At 35.3% G+C, this 24,055-nt stretch overlaps 1 protein-coding gene across 2 annotated transcripts in view; it reads right to left on the bottom strand.

Moving 5' to 3' along the window:
* Positions 1 to 24,055, bottom strand: part of FAF1 (Fas associated factor 1) — a 378,757-nt gene that overhangs the window by 262,714 nt on the left and 91,988 nt on the right. For both annotated transcript variants that reach the window (XM_032494244.1, XM_006180232.2), the window contains exons 3-4: positions 12,050 to 12,096; positions 984 to 1,189 (exon numbers count right to left, since the gene is read on the bottom strand). In XM_032494244.1, coding sequence (XP_032350135.1) covers positions 984 to 1,089 — 106 coding nt within the window. In that variant the 5' untranslated portion in view covers positions 1,090 to 1,189; positions 12,050 to 12,096. The remainder of the gene's footprint in view (positions 1 to 983; positions 1,190 to 12,049; positions 12,097 to 24,055) is intronic.

Below are 24,055 nucleotides of genomic sequence, written 5' to 3' on the forward strand. Positions count from 1 at the left end.
TAGGAGAGGAATCCAGACAAAAAAAGACACAAGTACAAAGTCCCTGAGCTAATAACCTATTCAAGGAACTAAAAGAAGTCAGTTATAACTTAGGCATGGAAAGCAAAAGGAGAGTGGTAATAGACAAAAACAAGAAATGTGGCAGGGCTTAATCAAGCAGGGACTTACAGTCCACGTTAAAATATTTGAATTTTATCATAAAAACAATGGAGAGTTTCTAAATGGTTTTAAAATAAAGGAATGACAATCTGATTAGTGTTTGGGAACAATCACTCTTTTAACAGCCTTGTTTTTTCTCTGTAATGTACTTCAATTAATAAATTACATAAAATTAGGAAAAGATCTCCCCAAAAAGTAATAAAAGCAAAATTTCAGAATTATCTGGAATTAAGATTTACGGCAAAACTATATTAAAACAGAAAGTAATAAAATTTCTGGTTCTACAACAAACATGGATCAAATAATCTGCATCAAACATAAGTTCAACATAGCTTCTCTACAGAATTCTGATAAAGTCTGTCCCCAAATGGCAGGCATACACTTTGAATCTCCTTTGAAAGGACAGTATTAAAGGATTTATTCAATTCACAGGAAACATAATGATGGAAACATGCCTTATTTCTGATCTTTCATTAACCATAGTACAAAAAATCAGTGAGCTTCAGCTATAAAAATATCAATATACTTAATACTGGTATCAACATACTTATTAGTTATAGCATTTTTTTAAACTCCCAGATGTTTGATTTGTATCTAAAACAGCATCATATACCCTTCCACACATGTGGAACAAAAGCGTTCTCAAACTTACCTCAATCTCAAGACAGTATTTAAAATTAGAGCAAAAAAATCTAAACAGAAAAATGTCAGTTTCAATTTGCTTTTCTCCCCCTTCTTGTTAGCAGTCCACTCAAAAGAAAACATAAGCTAAATGTTTATCTAAGGAACTATTTATGAAGGCTCTATGGTAGGAAAAACCTTACCAACAGTACAGCTGTCTTCAAGTACCACATCTACATTTCTGTCTCTATATTCAACCCTGAAGTCCAGCATCCGAGGTTGCCTTTCTACAATTTGCCTAGATGGCATTACAGGTCGAAATGCCGAAGAGGAAGAGGGAGCAGGAGCTGGAGCTGGGTGACTTGCTGGATCAAATGCAGGTCCTGGTATGGTCTCACCTCCATAATCACTGAAATATTGACATAAAAGAAGGATTATCATCAACCAAATTACTACAGATTACCACTAAGAACCATATTTGGCTTGTGTTGTTCGTATCAAATTTACCTACCTGTGCATCAAGGAATAACTTAAATTCTAATTCTTCCACAAAATCTCTCTCCCAGTGACTGAAAGCCACATTACTCTTCCTTCCATCCTTGTCATTCTATGGCTGTTAGCAATGTCATACACATCATTAATTAGACTTCTGCCTTATATTGTTATGATGCTGGTAAAACGTCGTATTAAACTCTATGAATTACAGAATGTCTTAACTTTCATTTACTCACAGAATCATTATTTGATTCATTAATTCTACTTTCCACAAAAACTATTTTGAAACTTTATCATCCTTCAACTTCTACTGTCCCTCGCACTCCTAAGTCTTAAAAGATATTTTTTCTACCTTGCAGAGAAAACAGATGCCATCAGCAACAAATTCCCTTATCTTTATGACAAACAAATCCCGAAACTAGCCAACATATGCACTCTCTTTCTCTAAAATAGAGAAGACACCATTCTATCTATGCAGAACCTAAAATCATCTTCTCATTAGCTTTACACTATGGATCATCCCTTTCCTTCTAGTGTCTCAACATCTTCTCTTCTGGATTCTCCTCAAAAACATTTAAGCATGTTTAAATCTCTCCATCCTTAAAGCATAAAATGAAATCCTGGCTGTGTCCACTTAATAGCTGTCTCATTTGTAAAATGGGAAAATTAATTATATGTGTAAGGATCAAATCAGATAATGTATATGAAGAGCTTAGCACAATGCCTGGTACCTAGTAAGATCTTAAATCTCAATCTCAGTAGAGCCAAAGTTGAAACCATTAACATTTCCCAAGCCTGATTCTCCTCCATTATTCTTCCAGTCAGCGGCCTAAGCTAAAAACCTCTGGCATTATCCCTGACAGCTTCTCTCTCAGCTCCCACATCTAATTAATCCTTTCCATTTTACCTCCTAAATATCTTTTAGATAAGTCATCCACCTTTCCTCTCTGAAGCTGCCACCCTAGTCCAAGCCACAATCACCTCTCATACGGACTAATGCAACAGCCTCCTAACTAATCTCTCCATATGTACTCTTGCTCCCCTGCATCTCATTCCATGCCTTCAACAGATGTCTTCATTTCATTTTCTTCTATACTCCCCTTTGTTCTTCAAACAAATTGTCAAAGTGGCCTACAAGGCCCTGTTTAACCTGAATCCTATCTACCTTCCCAGTCTTATTCTTTGCCATGCTATCTTCATCTCTCAGTGCTAACAGGCACAACAGCCTTTCATTTCTTCTGTCTTACTTTGATCTTTCCCATTTCATGAGGGGACATAAACTATTCCTTCTAAGAATATTCTTCCTTCCTATCCCACTCCAAAATTCCATCTTTCTTCTAGCTAATTATACTTATCCTTCATATCTCAGACTGTTTCTCAACTCAGAGCATGTTTTACTACCTCAGACTAGTTACTCCTCACCATTATCAGTAATTATGAAGCTCACACTTGTGTTTTAAATGGCAATATCATCTGCCCTGAGCTTGAGATTTTATACACAAAAGTACACAAATATTTGACAAACTAATAAGTAAAGGAATAATTATAAATAATTTAGTTTTTTAATCTGACTTAATTTATTATATATATATAGTCACCAGATTTTTTCCCCCTCAGTGGGAGGGAACATAAGGAATGCTCCTATTGAAATATCATTACTGTATATTTCCACCACCAGAACTACAAGGTCAGTTCTAAAATCTCTTTCTTCTCAACCTGAATTTAAGGAAAAACAATGGCTGGAAGGCTGAATAGGAACAATAAGAATGACCAAAAAACATGTCAAAGTTAAACACTGTTTATACAATTAATAAGGAGAAAATATTTACATTTACTTCACAATATTGCTTTGATCAGTGTTTATCACATTATAGATTACATAATTGATTTTGTGGTTGTGATAAGTCTTTAACAGAGTAAGAGTAAGGAGTAAGAATAAAAATAAGCAGAAGCATAAGAATAAGCATAAGAATAAGAATAAAAACAAGAATAAGGGAAGGGAAGGAAAGGGAAATTATCAGTATGTCACTTAATAAGTATTGTTTTATAAACTTTTAATTCTAGGCCATATTTGTAGTATGCATGTTTTGGATTCCAAGCATTTCTCACTGTAGGCGTTCATCAAAAAAGTATGAAAGTGACTAGCTCAGTTCAGACACTCTAGTAATCTCTGAGCCAAAGACAAAAACCTATCCTTTCTCCCAGTTGTTACATTCAAGGAAGGAAGACATGACAACAGAGACAATGTCCAAAGCAGAAAGAAGTTGGAACCTGAAGTGAGCTTATAAGTATCTATGAACAGAATCTGTGCAATGATATTTCACATCTCTTAAGTTTTGTCACAACTTCTCAGAACCTAAGAAAAACAGACGTTAGTAGGCTGGTGGTCACTGACTTACTGTTTTCTTAACTCCAAATTCACCGTTCTATAGTCTATTCTGTAATGCAAGGGCTAGGATTCTACAAAATTATATTTTTCCTTTGGCATATGGTTTCCTGATAGACTGTCAAATAGAGGATACTAGATAGAGGTTAGTAGTTAGGAGGAGAGAAGGAAAGACCTCTTTCTTCCTATCTGCATGCATTTCCATTAGCATTAGCCTGTAGCTTTCAGTTTCCTGCTTTTTTCAGCACTCTTATAACCAGTTTCTTGATATTCCCACTAATGCACAAGTAGTGGCTGGACAGTATACATTTCACAGAGGTCTGATCTCCAGCTCCAAAAGTCCCTCTGAGCTTCAAAGTTCTGTTAATCCTTTTGTTCCCTAGACCTTCAAGTGGTAACTTCCTGAAGCAGTTATTATATCTAGATTACTTCAGTTTTACTTTTTTGCTTTTTCAGTCTTCCACATCTGTGTAACCAATCCTAAATTAAATTCCCTCTGTTAAAATATTCTGGTGTGGTTTCATTTCCTTGATAACAGAGGTGTCCCAGGAAACATAGGATAAAGGAATTGGCTTGATTATGTATGGCCTTGACCGTCAATGCACACTGCTGAGTTCCCTGCCAATGGAAAATGGGATACTAGTGATCCAAGTCATGCAATGGCATAATGATTAATTAAATTATCGCTATTGAAACAAGTGCCTAAGGAGACAAAATGACTGTCTGACTTGACCATTATGCTGGTAATAATGACAAGAAGGACTATGGGCAGGCTGCTTCTGACTCTAATGGAAATGACACACTTGGAGTTTTTAACTTTCATTTCAATACATGATAAGAAAGTTATAGAGTTTTTGAAGTTGCACTTTAAAAAGTTTCTTATTTCTTGTAACCACAGGTATGATCCTCCTAACAAACAGACTCAAAATTTAATTTTGCAGCTTGTACGCTTACAGTCAAAGTTGAATATACATACTCTCTAAGTCTCTTTTGTGAAAGTTAAGCCCCAGTTTTAGAAGGAGTGAGACCCTAAGATGTGGAATGGGGATACCTGAGTGAACTCAGATGAAGGCTGGAATCTTGAACCCCAGGAGTCTCTTTTGAGTCTTTTTTGTAAATAGAAATAGCTCCTCCTCCCATGACAGAAGGTTAGCCTATTCTTGCTTGAAAACTATTAATACTCTTACCTGAGACAGTTGCCTTGAAAGGGGATGTCTATTCTCAGACCTACCTCCACCATTCCCTAATGCCTCTGAAAACAGATACAGGCATGCTCCAAGAAAACAAGTACAATGTCTTAAATGAAAGAAGATAGCTTACATTCAAACGTTAAGTATAAGATTTTGATAAATTATATCAGCAAAAACCCAGGGAATAGTTGTAGAATTGAATCTGAAGTGCATCTTACCAAAAGAGATTGGACAGGGCCAAATATAACATATTTGCTTAAGCAGCTTTAAGTACCTCTAATAGTTTGTTTGTGACTGAATTAAACTTAAGTCCCAAAGGAGCCTACATATAATGAAATGCCCAAACTTTCCTGGCAAAATATAAAAGAAATTCAGATGTTTAGAAAAATACAAATGCTGGAGTGGATTTACTATGCACAACCTGATTCTGTATACATCCCCCCGTTAAACTGTCCATGAGGTTTCAGAGAACACTGCACTAAAGCATTGAAAAATATATGAGTACGGGAACCTGCATTCTTGAAAAACTCTATAGTGGCTGTCATCTGTGGGTTGGGAATGACATGGGGAGATGACATCACAGAAAAAGACTCCCTAATAGGCATGATGAGATCCCAGAGTACAGAGGTCAAAGAGTAGAGTTTAATAAGAAAAAGGTGGGAACAACCATGTTAACTGACAGCATGGACAAAAAGTGGCAATCAGAAGATTTCAACCTGAAGAGATCTCTAGTACTGCTTAATCGAACATGGTATTTCTAAGACACAAAATTAAAAGTCAGTTGACTAAAATATTGCATGAACTATAAATAGTAGAAACCTAGACCTGGCAGCCTAAATTCCAACTTCCATAACTACAATGGAGACTCACAGACACTCTCAGTTTCCAAACACAAGCTGGTTCACAGACATAAAGTCCTTGATTTTCCAAAGAAAATGTAGCAGAGCCACACATATATACTGTAATTTTTCCTCAGGACTTGCCAGAGAGCTGTAGTCATTTACTAGGGGGTTGTGTACTGACAAAAGGAAAACATCCAGATCTGCAGGGGATTGCCAGATGCTAACTCTAAACAAATACTAATTCCTGGGGATATAAAAGTGGAAGATTATGGCAGTAGACGAAGTTTTGGTCCAAATCACTCACACTGGGTTCATTCAATCCAGTCAATCTACCCTGTGTTCCCCCCACCCCCAGATCCTGACAGATATCCCATACTGGCTTCCTGACCCATGGAATTAGGTTTATTACGTAGGAAGAGACAACATTCTCTATATTAATTTGCAAGTACCATGACAAGTATTTTGCTTCCTCGCAGCAAGGTAAACAATATACCTTCACTGTTTCTTCCTGAAGATTATGTCAACTCTCTTGCTCTTTGTCATAATAATCTAGCCTGGACAGATCTTGATCACCTAGGTATTCTACAAAACAACATTACAGTGACATTAATGTAGACTGGTCCTAAAGAGCAAGCAGCAGGTACTTGGATGCTTTGGTAAGATACATGCATGCTAGAGATTAGGAGATACGCACCACAAAAATGTAGGGGCCTGCCACTTTGGTGAAGTTGCTGGGGTCCAGTGGTCAGAATCATATCAGAGTAAAAGGCCGGTGGCTGCACCTTGTACTTCCCATCAATGCATAAGAGATAACTAAGATAACTGAGAAAGAAAAAATTTGGACTGGGAAAGGAAAGAATGGTTATGTATAATATGCTGGTACCAACCAAAAACAGATGCTGAAACATCACAACCCTAATCAAAGATATCCCTGAAGACATACTGAAAGAAAAGCCTCCCAGTGGGGAGAACTTAAGGTTGTACTACAGGTTGACCACTTAATTTAGAAGGAGAAACAGCCTGACATATAAATCTGCACTGAATCATGGGCAATAGTTAAGTGGTTGGCCAACTGATCAGGACTTGGAAAGAATAAAAAGAAAATTGGTTGACATGGAAATCTCGGGAAAAGAAATGGAAATGGATCTTTCAGAGTTGACACAAAATGTGAATATATGTTTCTGAGGTGAATGTTGTCTATAAGCTATTTGCTGGGGGAGGGGGGAGGCTCTCAATATGGATAAGATGATATTGTTCTGTTGATGTCAGTCAACTTTTTCCCCTTGCTACCCCAGGTCTGCTCAATGTATTAATGTACGATGTAACCATGCCAACAGGGATGGATGTAAGGCATAGACACAATAATGTAAAGTTACCCTTACCAAGTCTGAAGCTGGCTAGGGAAGCTACAAATAAACTGCAAATAACAAAGACCAATACAGAGCCCCCAATATGGAACCATTCCTCAGGTAATGGGTCATTTCTATCATGAAAGGGGCATGATGCGTTGTCACATAAAAAAGACACTTTTCTGAATACGAAATTGACTCCCCTGAAAGCAATGCTTCTGCCAGCACCACTATTCACGGATTTAGGGAATGCTTTATTGACCTATGGCTTCCCACACAATATTGGCTCTAACCAAGGAACTCATTTCACAGCAAAAGAAGTGCAGTATTGGCATCATTCATTACCCAGAAGCATCTCACTTGACAGAACAGTGGAATAGCCTGGTAAAAATAGTTATGGCACAGGTTAAAAGAAAATACCTTCATAATTTAGGGTTCTACCTTAAACGAAATGGTATATGCTTTGTATCAGTGACCAAAACACAGTGCTATTACTCATATTGCCAGAAAAAAAAATGGGTATGGGAATTAAGCGATGGTGATTCCCCTTATTACACCTAATAACTTACCAAATTTTTATTTCCTGCAACTTTGGGCTCTAGCAGTTCAGAGATCATAAAATATAATGTTTCCACAGTACTTCCACTGTACTAGAATTTGAAAATGCCACTTGGTCATTTTGTACTCCTCATGCTACTGAATCAATTAGCAAAGGACACAGTAGTAGTAGCAGGCTCTGATTACCATGGAAAAAATCAGGTTGTTGCTACCTAATGAACTGTTTTCTAGGGTATGCCCAAAATTAAGAGTTAATGGGAAACTAGAACCAATTTTTTAAAAAGGCAGGTCCATTAAGGATTCTGACTCTTCAAAAATGAATGTTTGAGACATCCTACCAGATCAAGAACTTTGACTATTTGAGGTACTGGCAAACGGAATATAGGATAAACAGAGGAAGAAGAAACTAGTAAATAACAACCATGGCTTTGTGACCAATAACAGAACGAAGGACAGTGGCAGCACATGTGCGCACACACACACACAAAATTACAGTTTGCACACTGATCACAGTTTGCATGCTATCAACATTACCCTAGCAGTGACAGCACCTTAACAATGGCACCCATTTGTTTTCAGCATCAACCTTTGGAGTTAGCTTCCAGTTTCTTTCAATATTTTAAAAGAAGCCTCTGCATCTTGTCAAAGAAAGACTTCTTTCTTATATGTCTGGTGTCAAGTTCTAGAGCCCTTCCTCTGAGCTGCATAGTTCTGGTAACCTCAACCTCTCCCAAGCTCTTTCCTTTTTTCCTCCAGTACTAGGAGTGACCTTGTACCCCTTAGTGATCAAAAGGGGGCTCTTCTGGGCAGGCCTGTCCTGGAGTAGGCTTCCTAGAGTGGATGCCTCGCACCTGCCCCCATTCAGTCCTGGCTCTGCCTATCCTTCTCAGAGGATGCTGCAGCTTTAAGTAGGCTCCCTTCCTCATTGACCAGCAGGACCCACACCCATCTGGGCCTGGTGATCCTACAGTCATTATATCTGGATTGTTTCAGTATCCCCTTTTTGCTCTTTCAACTTGCTCCATATCTGTGTAACAGATTCCCTATATAAAAACCCCTTTTTTTTGAAATTCCTAGAGAGTTTTATTTTTTTCTTTACCAAACTCCAACTCTAGGAGATAGTTTAATATATCTAATCAAAGCAGGTTATTTGGTATGTTTGTCAGCCACAAAAGAGAATTCTTTTTAAAGTTATCACTTGAAATTTTTCTTATTGGCCATAATTACTCTATTTAAAGATCAACAAAACAATGAATTTACACTGGAAGTTTTTACTGGCAATCCAAAAAAAAAAAAAAAAAATAGAGGAAGAGAGATTACCAGTTATCAGTTGTGACTAATGTTCAATGACATCCAAAGAATGCAAAGACATCCAAAACTGTTGACTCAAAAACAAAACAAAACAACAAAGAAACCCCAGTATTTTTAAGACTGTTCATCTATAATTTGAACTTGCTAGTCTTCTCTAGTTGAACAACAATCCAAAAAAAAAAAAAAAAAAAAGACACTGATTGGTAAGGGAAACTCTATGGAGAAATCTATTTATTTTAGATCTAAACTTCAACTAAAGTAGTGTTTTATTCCTTACTCAACTTTTCTCTACAAACCACACAGGTCCTTGGAAGGCAATGAACAAAAGCAAAATAAACAGAAACTCTGTACTTGTCTATTTCAATTTTTAAATCTAGCATCTATTCTCTACTAATACAAGTAATTCATCAGCGCTTCTTTCTAACAATAATCTCCAAAAATAATTCTGAAAGGCTCTGGACAACATTCTGAATAAATAAAATACTATACCAAGATGTAGTAAATATATATGTACACACTTGGTATTTGCTATGACTAAATGAATGGTTTATGTTTATGACTGCGTAAGTTTTACACTTTATAAATATGTTATATTAGTATTGTACTGTCCAGTGAAATAAGCCCTGGAGGATGAGGGAGAAGACTTGCTTATGTTTCCTACTCCATCAACATCATGCTGTATCATCTGGGCCAAGCAACTTCATGCCTTATTCTCTCTACCTGTAAAACGAGGGATAAATAATATCTGCCTATACTTGCTTACAACTAAAATAGTAACTGTAAAAACAAAATTATGGAACAAAAATGTTATATACATGAATTAAATGTCAACTACTTAACTCAATGGAAAAAAATCTTAAAACAAAGGCTGTGACACGCCTGGCTTACTGAACTGAAGACGACAAAGTGGTGTAAAAGAAAGAGCATGACTTTTAAAATGAGACAATCCAGACTCCACCACTTACAACATTTGTGGTCTTGAGTGAGTCCATAAACTCTCTAATCTAGAGTTTCCTCATCTATGAAACATGAGCATTTAACTCTGAAGGGTTTTAATGAGCATTAATAAAGAAAAATACATCAATTACCTAGCACAGTGCCTTAAACATTTTTTTAAAGTTAGTTTCTTTGCCTTGAACTTATGAATACATTAAAAAAAAATGTTTCCACTTTTGAACTCATGTAAAAATCTGATTTCAGGAAAAGCTATAAAGCAGAGATTGGGCTCTTCTCCCTCCCCTACATTCAACTTAACTATAAAAATCAAACATACAAAACAAAGATTCTTTTAACGGCCTACATACACCATTCCTAGCATTGTGTCTTCCATTTTCAGTGTTAAATCTATGACAAAGTACAAAGAGCCCTCTTTCATTTCCTCTGGGCAGTAGAAATCCAAAAGGAATTTTCAGTTATGTCAAATCCACAATCATTTCAAAACTAAAGAACAAAGTTAGGAAGGAAAATGTTGAAAATAGTTGAAAGCTATTACTTTTTTCTATAGACATATGATTCATTCTTTAAACAAGAAAAACAAAACAAACAAAAACCCACTCTGATGAAAGTTAAAGCCCAAATATTATAGTAACCCTATTAGGAATCAATTTAGTACTGAATCTCTAGCTATAAAATATATTAAGCAAAAAGTATCTTCTATTACAGGAAAAGTTGGGATATTTCCAGGGATCAGGGAATTTCTACAGTTCACTCATAGCAAATACTAGTAATTGTCAAGATGTATCAAATATGTACTCAGAACCCAGCAGCTGAATCCACAAGGGTTTAGCAAGCAAAAATTCTGGCACAAAGAGTGGAATAACATTTACTCAAGAATAAAACTGGAGCCATATTTAGCAGTCTAAAACTTTCTAAACCAAGGGGAAAAATAATTTTGAAGGAAGTTCCTGTAATCATATGGTTTGCTTTCTAGACAAGGGTTTCAACAGAACTGACGCTTTGAAACCAGAAAAAAAAAGGGGGGGGGGGGGGCGGAGGGAGAAAAAAAGAACAAATAAACAAAAATTTGGTACAGACTTTGGAAATCTGCCACATTTACTCTGGATGAAACTCTTACAGGTTTCAAAAAAGGTGGGAGTGGGGACTAGGTCTGTTTATCATTGCTTTCACCTAAAAACCATTAATCACTAAGGGTGGTAGAGGTACCAAACAGAATTTTTCTTCCTTTCTAAATATACACAGTTTCCTACAAAGTACAGCACATCTTGAAGTTTATGGTGAATTTTTTGATGTTTTTGCAACAGCACTTTCTTCCTCTTCAAAACAACCTCATTCCTAGTCTGCTGTTTCTGTTTGCCTCATCTGCACTTAGAAGATCATGCTTCAGTGACTTAGAAATCCCAGCCACCAAAATTTAAGCCAAAGTTTGAATTGAGAGGAGAGGAGGGAAAAAATCAAGTAATTAAACTACACTTGGAAGAGAGAATGGTTTTACCTCCTATGACTTTATAGTGTGTTTTTTTAATCCAGAACCAGTCTCCAATTTTAAGAAAAGTTATGAATTTATTTTTAATTTCAGGAATTATTTTTTGACTACTATAGTTCTCTTGGCATCATATTATAATTTTGCCTCTGGCAATGACATAAAACCACGAAGACTGTTCCACATGTTAACACTGGGTACTTCAGGTAAAAGAGCTTAGTGCTCTAGGAAGTTTCATTATTAAAAACTTACTCAAATTGTTGCAAGTTATCATATACTTAATTTAGAAACCTAAAGGAGAGGGAAAAAAGAACTGGCAAGATTGGGGATAAAGTCTGTATAGTTAGATGATAAACATGCTCTGCGGTTATTGAGCCATGTTTTCTCACTACTAACAGTTTAAAGGATTCAGTTCCTTCCATCTTATGAATGAGATGACCTTGAAAAGTTTTCTCAACAATAAAATCACCTTTAAAAATGTTATCACCCAATCTGAAATAACATTAGACAGAAGTTGGAGACTTTAGGAAATTTGTATAACTAATAAAAATGTCTGAAAGAAGAATAACTGTATTAATGAACTGACACATCAAAGATCAAATGCTCTATCAAAAAGCAAGACCAAGAAAATTAACAACTGTCTCTTTCTTGGTTTGCTAAATTCTCATCCGATCACCATTAAGCACACTATAACATACCTTTGCAGAATGCCATTTTCCTGGGGTATTACACCATTTATAGCTGCCTGCAAACAGAAAACAGAGAAAATCATTTAAAGAAACAGGAAAATGCTGAGTGGAATGTGGTGAGGTAAAAACCCCTGTATACTTTGAAAATTTAAACAAAATATCGTCTCCTTAGGAATGAAAAAAATTCTCTATTAAATGTTTCTCTCCTACTATATAATAAAACTGCATTTTAGAGAATTAAAAAAAAAACATGCATTTAGAACATAATATCCCCAAATCTTGAGTCATTAAAAGCTTAATTTCACAGTCTTCATTCAAGTAAAACATCCATAAGACCAATGTTTAAGGATGTCAGAACAAGTAAAATCAATACCTTAATCTTTTTAATATTACTTCCTTCCTCAGATTGAGAGGAATACATAAAATCACAAATGAAAAATACCAATAAGAATGTTAAAATTAGCTCAGGAATTAAATTCATTCTTTCATGCTACAATCATTATTCTCAGAGAAAAGAACATGTAGAAGGAAAAAATATAGGGGCAAAAGTTCTTTGATAAACACAACACCACAATTACATTAGGTTACAAAAGTAGCAGGAGCATCACTGGGGAAGTTTCCTTATATAAAACACTCCTGAAACTGGTCTCTAAGCTAACGAGTCACCAACTACTTGGAACACAGCACAAATGTGACATGATACAGACATTTTTGAAGGCTACTAAGCAAACAGGCTGTTATATCCTGGATTGTAGGCAGGTCATTGCAGTGTAATAGAAAAGATTACCTGAAGGAAAAAAATGACTTTTCCAACTCTGCATTTGCATCATAACAACTTCTTCCTCCTTCTCCCCAAAAAAGAAATAAATAAAAAAAGGAAAAAAGAAAAGCTAACACTTCAATGTTTTATCAATTGCCTAGAAATCTACTGCAAAAAGGAGTTTGTGTATTTTGTGAAACAAACTTAAATCTTTGCCAGAGGTAGGTCTTTACAAAGTTACACTACTGAATGGAAACAAAATAGTTTAAGATGCTCACTATGAATTTTGAGACTTCTAACACTCCACTGGCAAAATCCAAAGAAATCCACAGATTAATATAGACAGTGGATGGATATCATAGAACTCTGACTATTCTGGAGGCCCATAAATTCTCTGAGTCAAGCAAATGCTAAAATCAGTTTTCAAAGCCACAAATTCAACAGAAGCATCTCTGTGTGGTGCCAGGTCAATTACCCCTTTTCTGTTGACAGCAATGGTTCCACATACAAATATCTCCTTTGTTAAAAAATAGAAAATGGTAAGAGAATGTTCTATGATGTTGGAAACAAAATAAAATACCAGAGTTTGGAAAGATTTTGTTCAAGTTTTCACTAGAGAATGCCAAGGTATAATGGAAAGAACACTAAGGATTTATAAAGTCCAAAGTTTGAATCTAGACTCTCCCATTTATTACTTTGATGACGTTAGTGTAATATTCTATATGCACTGAACCTCCTTGAGCCTCAGCTTCCTCATCTCTATAATGAGCTAATACTAATACTAGTAAGATGGGCCTGCCTTTTTGTTCTTTAAAGGCATCAAGTTCTTTTATTTCTTAGGGCCTTCTAAAATACTGTATCTGCTTGGAATGCCCTTTCCCCCATTCTTTGTATGGCTGATTCCTAATCATCTTAATTGATGTTTCTGTTAAATATACTTTTCCCCCAAATTCTTCTCTCATCAAATCCCTCTCCCCTCTTCCACCTACTAAGTTTACTCTCACACTGAACCCCTTACTTTACCTTCACAGGAATTGGTAATTACTTATTCGGTGATTATTTGTTTTATGTCTGCCTTTCTCACTAGACTGTAGGCTCTGTGATGTAAGAGATGGTACCAATTTTGTTTACCACTTTATCCCCATTGCCTAACACAATGCCAGCACATAAAAGGCACTCAACAATTTGTTAAGTGAATGATGCTAGAGGAGTACAAAGAATAAATAGCCACACAGTCAAGACTTGAGGAAGGCTCACAGAAAGCTTCCTGGATGAAACAGTGTCTCAACTAAGGCTAAAGGGTAAGTGAAAAGTAGCAAGATGGAGGAGAAGAAGGTAGTTTGACACACTCACTTTCAATCCTTTTCCTCCTCTAAGCTCTTAGACCATTTTAAATAATGTATTTGTTTTTGGACAGAATGTTAGCCCCTGACCTCAAACCTATATATATGATAAACTTTACATATAAATAAGTAAAATGTAATCCATAATGAAGGTACAATAAAAGTATGATTTGCTAAAGAAATATAAAATACGGAGAGAGCTTTCTGACTGTGAGGAGGAAAGGAAGTTTCAGAAGATGGATAGCATTTGATATGAACGCTGAACAATGGATAGACAGAGAAGCAAAGGAAAAATTCAGATGAATTGACTTTTGAGCAACGTTAACTTTGAGGTAGCAGCAGGATATCACTGTTGACTTAACAAATATGTATTACAGTTGACTCTTGAACTAACACAGGTTTAAACTGAATGGATCCGTTAATGCACGGATTTCTGTTGGTTTGTTTCCCCCAATAACTACATACTACAGTACTACACAATTGGCAGTTAGTTGAATCTGCAGATTTAGAACCACAGATATGCATGGCCCACTATGAGACTTGGGCATCCTGTAGATTTTGGTATTCCCTAGCAGGTCTTGGAACCAATTCCCACAGATACCAAAGAACGACTGTAATTGCCAACTACATACCAATCTCTGTGCTAAGCAATGGAGATATATTAACAGAAATAACATAACATGCCTTCTAACACGGAAAAAAATTATTCAACAAATTTACTATGAGAAGTTCAGGTAATATCCAAATAGAGATTAAAAAGTTATTTTTAAAAATAAAAGCTAGGTTAAGTAAAGTAACACCTGTTTAAAGGCAAATAAACGAAGCCTTAGAAATATTTTAATTCCTTCCCTCTCTAAGATTTCTTAAAGAAGAAAGCTTCACCAAAGAGTGAAGACAAATGAGACAAAAATAGACTCTTGAAGAATTCATATATGTAAGAAAAAGAGAAGAGAAAGCTGAAAACAAAAACAAAATAATAAAAATGGAAGGGTTAGAAAAGAGGGAAAAGACCAGTAATGTGTCATAGAGAGGTCAATGAAGGTACTGTAAGGAGACAAAACTTCTAAATGTGAAAACAGTCGAATAGACAGTTTAAGTAAGAACTAGATTATAAAAGGGTAAGAAATACATGAGAAATAAGAAAGTAAGTATAACTGATCTTGAAAGAGTGTGAAAAGGATAAGGACAGGGACTGTAAGAAGAACGGCTGCAAAAAGTTTTTATTTGCTTTTTTTTTCTTAAGAATAGTGAATTCTTGAGTTCAAATAGAATTCACTGGAAAAGGAAACAATAAAGACTCAAGAAATACAGGGTAAAATTAAAAGTTTGGTTCAACAAACTTACCAAATGACTATTCATTGCCAGGTACTATGCTAGACTTTGGGGATGCCTGGTATCTGATGTAGGGCCCAGGAGAGCACAAATAGAGGGGATACATTTATTTATTTATTTATTTATTTATTTATTTATTTATTTAACTGAAGTATAGTTGATTTACAATGTTGTGTTAGTTTCTAGTGTACAGCAAAGTGATTCAGTTATATACACACACACATTCTTTTTCAGATTCTTTTCCATTATAGTTTATTATAAGATATTAAAAGACATTGAATATAGTTCCCTGTGCTATACAGTAGGTCCCTGTTGTTTATGTATTTTATATATAGTATTGTGTATCTGTTAATCCCAAACTCCTATTTTAACCTTCCCCAAGGGAATACCTTTAGAAAAGAGGTTAGATTTAGCAAAACCTAGATTATAGACTAGAAACAATACTGAACAGATAAGAACCATGTATCATTTGCTAAATGCTATCCCATTGGTTTTTTTGTTTGGTTGGGTTTTGTTGTTGTTGTTGTTGTTGTTTTGGCTAGGAAGATATATCTCTCATTCTATAAATAGGAAAATAATGATAGGGACTGATTAAATATTTGGCCAAAGAAACAGAGAATAAAGACAACATTTCTATCTCTGGGACTGACTCAAGCACACTATGGTGGCTTTTCATTAGACTGCAATATATTTTAAGAATAGCATCTTGCCTTGACCTAGTTTATAGAAGTTTGAAAATCCATTTTAGCATAATTTTATTGCTTTCACCCTAATTCTGTCTATGATATTTTTAATCAGTTAATTTACCACGGTAAGAATCCAGCCTCTAAGTTTTCTTTAGCAAAATCTGACAATACCCTCTGAAATGTCATTTCCCAGGGTCCACTGGAAGACACGAGAAATATGTTTAGCAGAGTGAAAGCCAAGTTCAGAGGTAGGCCATAAGAAAATGAAGATATTATCTTCGGCCTCAACAGAAGGAGAAAATGATGACACTCATGGTGGGCTTTGGGGAAGGGAAATAGCAAAAACTCCTGAAGACATCCTTACAATGTCAGATATGAAAGGAAAATGAGCCAGTGGTAAATTGGTGGATTGTAAAACTGCAGCATCTAATACACATATAGCAAATCTTGGCTTTGGTCTTTTTATATTTTTTCAACAAATGACCCCTAAAGAAAATGCCAATGAGATTTCTTGAGAAGGGAGGGAGATGAGCCAGGGATGTACAGACAGCATCCCAAAACCTCAATGATAACTTCTGAGTAAAGGAGTTGTAGTAACAATAAAGGTAGCTAATATTAATATAGTTCTTACTAGGTGCTATGCATTCTCTAGGTGCTGTACTCATATTAACTCATTTAACTCTTATATTACACTCATTTTACAGATGAGGACACCAAGAAAACAAGTAGAAACCTGTGACAACACTGAGATGAAAGAAAGCAAAAGCAAAAGATGAAAGAAAAAAATGATAGATTTCAAATTTTTAAATGTCTGCACTTCAAAAGACACAAGTAAGAAAATAAAATGGTAAGTCACAAACTTGGAAAATGTATTTGTTATATATGTGTGTGTGTGTATGTGAGAAGGAATCTATATTCAGAATATATAAAGAATTCTTATAACTCAATAAGATGACAAGTCAATAAGAAAATGGGCAAAAGATATGAACATAAACTTTTCCAAAAAATATATAGGAATAGACAGTAAACATATAAAAAACTGTTCAAATTAAATAGTCTGAGAAATACAAATTAAACATCAGAGGAATACAAATTAAAACCATGATAAGATACCACCACATACCTATTAAAATGGCTAAAATTAAATCAGACAAGAAACAGATACAAGCTTTGGCAATAATGCTGAACAACAGGAAGCCTCATATACTGTACAATCATTTTCAAAACTATCATGGTTTTATATATAAAGGTAAACATATAATCCAGCAATTTTACTCTTGAGTATTTATCTAAAAGAAATGAAAACATAATCCCCTAAGACATGCATAAGAATATCATATCAGCTTTAATCACAACACCCAATAACTAGAAGCAGCCCAAATGCCCAACAACAGGCAAAAGTTGTTTTGTGTATAACACATTGTCTAAGTACAATAGAATACTATTCAGCAATAAAAAGGGACAGACTATAGATACATTCAACCACATGGGTGCATCTCTAAAACATTTTGCTAAATGAATGAAGTCAGACACGAGAAAATTCTACATGATGTTGCGTATATGAAACTCTAGGAAAGACTAATTTAATCTCTAAGAAGGCAAATCAAGGATTGGCGTGTGTAAGAAGGACAGGGAAGGGATAATAGGGAAATTTAGGAACAATGACTGTGGTGGTGGTAGTTAAGTAGGTATATACATCTGTCAAAATTCATCAAACTGTACACTTTAAAAGGGTTCATTTTATCATCAATAAAGTTAATTTTTTAAAAAAAGAGAACCACAAAGAAATCCACTTCAAACACACTAAAATGGGTGAAATTAAAAAGACTAACACCACCAAATGACGGTGAGGATTTGGATCTCTCATACATTGCTGATGGGAATGTAAAATGCCACAATTACTTTGCAAACAGTTTGATAGTTTTATATAAAGTTAAATAAACATTTAGCATACAATTTCACAATTCCACTCTTAGGAATTTACCCAAGTGAAATAAAAACATGTGTCCACCAAAGACTAGTATACAAATATTCATAATACCTAAACACTAGATACAACCAAAATGTCCATCAACCAATGAATAAACAGATATGGCATATTCACACAAAGGAATCTTATCCAATAATAAAAATGAACTTCTGATATATGCAACAATATGGATGAATCTCAGACATTATGTTGAGTAAACAATGCCAGATGTAAAAAGAGTACATACTGTATGATTCCATTTATATGAAGTTTTAGAACAAAGTTACCAAAATGTAGTAATGAAAATTACATAAGTGATTGCCTGGAGCAGGGTTGGGGGTTGACTAGAAAAGAGAACAAATTTCTAACATGATAGACATCTTGATGGGAAGTGGATTGGATACACAACGCATACATTTGTTAAAACTCATTGAGCTGCATACACTTAAAATCTGTATATGTATATAAATTAGTCATTGACAAAGTTGATTTAACAAAGAACATTAAAACTCCACTTTAATTCAGTTTCATGGAATGCTAGAAAAATGCAATCTCAGATGCATATACAGCCCCATTAGTTATTACTGTGACCCATCTGCCCATTATCCCTTCCCTCTTTTCTTTTGATACAGATCCTGTGCTTCCTTTGAAGAATTACTTCTGCCTCATTCCATTGGTACTGGAAATGTTTTAATGATAACGACTCAATTTAGACCAATCAGTCTCTCCTGGGAATGGGGATCTTGAATGAGTATCTAACTGGTTGAAGCTGTGTCTCAGAGACACTTTTCAAAAGTTTCTGACAGAGCAACTCTGTTTACTGGTTTTCCTAAGACTTTGTTGTTCAAGTTTTCTTTCAAATATGAGAGCTTCTTAGCAACCTTCCAATAAATCCTGCTTCCTATCCTCCCAGCCAAAATTCTACATTGTATTCAAAGATTGATAAACTGAGATTAGATGAAGTTATATGACAAATACAATATAATACACATCAAATTACTAGCAGACCATCATTTTTCCAGTCTTCAGTGATTACATCTTAGCATTATCATTAGCTTAATTCTTATTAGCAGCCACCTCAGCTGGTCAGTCTCCAAATTACTGATTGCAAATCAGTGAAATTAAATACTTAGTATATTTAAAATATAAGAATTTATAAACAAGCAGAAAAAGAAAACTTACTAAATTTTAAAATATATGAAAACAGAAATGACAGATATACTTTCATTACATATAATAATATTATATGTTAGCAGCAGATAGAATTGATAGTATAGGCAACTCCGCATATTTCACATTTGGAAAGTCTGTGAACTAGGATAATAATTATTGTTACAGTATTAGCTTTGTTTTGGTCATTAGCCACTTTTTCCATCTCCTGAAAATACTTACAGAAAAATGTTTTCTAAACTAGTGCACTTTTGTTCAATTTGAAATTATTACTCTATGGTACATCAGATTTCAAGTATTTTCAAAATACTTAAATAATAGGTGTCAGACCCACAAAGTACTAGTATTTTTAAACTGACAACTCTGATCTTGCCATCAAGTGAATTCTTCCAACAAAACCCAGGCTTTCTCTTCTGTGTTCTTACTGATCCTTTCTCTTCCCATCAATTCAAATTCATTCATCCTTTTATTCACTGAGCACCTGATATGATCAAGGCAGAGTTTTAGGCACTGGAGGGAACAGAAAGATGACAAGACATACTCCTCTTAGGCTGAGGAGTTATAGAAAGAATTAAATGCCGTCCAACGTGAGCAACCATATAGGATCACAAAGGAAGGAATACCTATTTATTGCCTAATGAAGCTCAAGATCCAGGTTTAAATCATTTTCTCCAAGAAAATGTAACTGACTCACATCACCTTTTCCCAATGAATTTTCCATTGTATTGTAATTACATAGCATTCATTCATCTTATTCATGCATTCAAATATTTCATTCATTCATTCCAGCATTAAGTCATTCAACAAATAATTACTAACTGGATCTATTCAGAGTACTGAGGAAAACAACAATTTTGAACAAGACAGAATCATCCTCCTTCATGTTTTTGCCATAACTTGGGCCAATGAGAAATTCTGAAAGAGTCCATCATCCTACAGCTATGAATTGTGAATTTTCACCTTTGACTTTATATGGGGGAAAAAAATGCTCCTTCTCCTGTGTCTCCTCTACTCTCAATACTCTAACACTACTTCACTTCTAATATTATATGTGTGGGTTTTCCACATATCTAGCAAGTTTCTAACACCAGATAGGTGTCCTTATAATTTAACTCAATTCTGACACTATCTTCCTGAGATAGCATCAGATTCTACAGGTTCAGGGCTCAGTCCCACAAGACAACTCCTACTTGAGATACTAACTGCAAGTCCAAGCTGTCACCTGTGCTTCTGACCAACAAGCTATAAATTAGAGGTTTCCATGATCCTCTTCTCAATTCAATTAATTTGCTAGAGTGGTTCACAGAACTCAAGAAAACATTTTACTTAACTAGATTAACAACTTATTATAAAAGGATGTAACTCAAGAACAGCCAGATGGAAGAGATACATAGGGCAAGGTGTGTGGGGAGGGGCATGGAGCTTCCATGGTCTCTCCAGGCATGTCAGTCTCCTATGTATTCACCAATCCAGAAGCTCCTTCCAACCAGTACTATTGGGATTTTTATGAATGTTTCAATATGTAGGCATAATCAATCATTAACTCAATCTCCAGCCCTTTTCCCCTTCCTGGAGGATAGGGAGTGGGTCTGAATGCTCTAAGCTTCTAACCATGGCTTGGTCTTTCTGGTGACCAGCCCCCCTCTGGAAGCTATCCAAGAGCCCAAGAGTCTCCTCCTAAGAACAAAAGACACTCCTATCAGCCAAGAAATTCCAAATTTTGCATCAAGAGCCAGGGTCCAAGACAAAATATTAGAATAAAAGATGCTACTCTTATCACTTAGGAAATTACACGGGTTTTAGAAGCCCTGTGCCAGGAACTGGGGGCAGAGACAAATATATATTTCCATTATTTCACAAACCTCATTAGTATAATGTTAATCAAGTGAGCTATGAGAAATGTTTTGGAATGAAAATTCCCCAAGCTACAGATGTGACAGGCCCAAGAAACAAAAAAGACTTAAGTGTCCATACTAAAGAAAGACCGTAAGATTGTGCCTGGAAGCTAACAAGTCCTCAAAAAAGGATGTTTAATACCATTTTCTCCTCTTTCTGGGCAGAAAGGAAAATCATTTTTCATAAATAATTATTTAATTTTTCATATATATAACAGACTATTTCCAACACTCTACTATATTTAAATTCTTCTAAGTTTTCCTTCAAATTCCTACTTTCCAAATATATTAATCACTATGATGCTCTTCTCTAAATTTTTCTCAAGCACCCTACTGTGTGACTCCAAAGCTGATGACTCTCTTCTCCATTCATTATGGACTTCAATAGAGAAATATGTAAGATACTATGAAGGCAAAACAGTGGAAGTAATTTGAATGTCAGGAGAAAAACTGGGAAGAAGGCATGATATTTGAACCAAGTATTAAAAGAAGGCTCTTCTAGGAAGAAGAAAGTTGAGTAAGGGCATTTAGGGAGGGATTTTTTTTTTTTAAGGCAAAAGTATGAATCTACTTTGTTTATCCAGGAAGCTAAAAGTAGTTTTGTGTGGCTTCAGCAATGGTTTGGGTCAGGATGCAGTGAGAGGCCAGCTGGAAAAGTAAGCAAGAGTTAGATTATGAGATGGAGTATGAAGGCATTAAAAGCTTTACTTAACCTTAGGATAATGGGCAGACAAATGCTGCAACTCAAATTTGCCCTTTAAGAACATCATTTGGGCAGCACTGCAAGATATGAATTGAAAAGAAGAAAATTCCTGAAGATGATGTCCAGGCTTCTGGCCTGGGACTGAGTAGACTGCTCTTACTCCAGTCCTCCCAATCATTAAAACAGAAAGCAATTCTAGATTCCATTGTTCAAGTCAAAAACTCATGTAGTCATCCTCAATTCCCTTCTTTCTCTCACACTCCACATCCAATCTACGAGGAATTCTTCATTCTACATTCAATATGTAGAATCTGACCAACCTTCTCTGTTACCACACTGGTCTAAATCATCATCTTTCCTCTGGAATATTATTACAATAGTCTCCACACTGGTCTCCCTACTTCCATCCTTGCCCCACACACTTACTGCCTATTCACACAGCAGCCAGAATGATGTTTATAAACGTCATATCAAGTAAAACCCTTTTCCTACTCAAAATACTCTAATGTCTTCCCATATCATCAGAGTCAAAGTCAAAGTCCTTTTTCTGACCATACGAGACTTCTCCTGACATCTTCTACTAACCTCGCTGACTTTACTTACTCTAGTTGTCCTGGTTTCCTTACAATTTCTTGAACAAGTCAAGCATGCTCCCACATTAAATACCTTATACTTATTTTTACCTCTGGAGTGCTATTCCTTTAGATATCCACGTATCTCACTCCCTCACTTCAGTCAGGTTTCTACTCAACGGTTACCTCAGAGAGGCCTTCCTTAACCAACCTAGTGTTTGTTTGTTATCTGTCTTCCCTCACCAGAACATAAGCTCCAAATGACTTTATTTTGTTCACTGATGTGCCCTCAACACAGTGCCTGGTAACTAGGTAGAATGAGCTAACATATACTCAATATAGGAGTGAATGAATGAATGACTGCCATGAATCCAAGAACATGAGCAAAGGAACAAACTGGTGGGCATAGGGAATTTTGAGGCTTTCAGTTTTAGGCACATTGATTTTGAAGTACCACTTGGGACATTCATACAGAGATGTCCAAAAGACTATTAAGAATATAAAATGTGCTAATTCGAGATACTGAGTTTGGAGTCATGAGTCACCTACTTTAAAAGTATTTGGGAAAATAGAACTACCAAATGATTCAGCAATCTCACTTCTAAGCATATATCCAAAATAACTAAAAGCAGGGTCTCAAAAAGATATCTGTGTACTCGTATTCATAGTAGCATTATTTCAATAACCAAGTGGTAAAAGCAAACCAAAAGTCCAATGGAAACGGATTTTTTAAATGGTATATACAAACAGTGGAATATTTTGCAGCCTTTAAAAGGAAGAAAACACTGATGCAGGCTACAACATGAATAAATCTCAAGAACACTACACTAAGTGAAACAAGCCAGTTAAAAAAATGACAAATAGGGTATAATTCCACTTATATGACATAACTAGAGTAGTCAAATTCATGGAAACTGAAATACATAGAATGGTGGTTACCAGGAGCTAAGGGGAGCTGGAAGAGGGGAGTGTTATATTCTAATGGGTATAGAGTTTCACTTTTACAAAATGAAAACATTCTGGAGATCCATTTCTCAACAATGTGAATATATTTAATGCTATTGAATTACATGCTTAAAAGTGGTTAAGATGGTACATTTTATGGTATGTGTTTCATACCTCAATTTTAAAATATTTGCAAAAGTCTTAGGAGTGTGTTAATTTTACCCAAAATGAGAGTGTGAAGAAAGAAATGGTGTCATGATGGAACCTTTGGAATGCCAACATTTAAGTAATATGTAGAAAAAAATCAGAGAAAAATATTAAACAGAAGTATCAAAAAAGTAGGAGAAGAAATATATGGGCATCTGAGCCTCAATACAAACCTCAGTTTCAGTTACATGTATCCATCAATCAAACTGTAAATACTGAAATGCTGGCCCTAGAGAATCCACCAGATATGGTATTTACTGCTATTAATAGAAGACAGATAAAAGGTAGATAGCATGCAAATGCTGATTTTTATATATTTGTTTTATATCTTGGTTTTTAAGCAAGGGAAAAAACTACAGTAACAATTCATATTCAGTATTTAGCTCTCTATGACCTATTATCTATTATAATTTAACTAGGCCAATTATGGGAT

The sequence above is a fragment of the Camelus ferus genome, chromosome 13, assembly GCF_009834535.1.
Source record: "Camelus ferus isolate YT-003-E chromosome 13, BCGSAC_Cfer_1.0, whole genome shotgun sequence".
NCBI lineage: Eukaryota > Metazoa > Chordata > Mammalia > Artiodactyla > Camelidae > Camelus > Camelus ferus.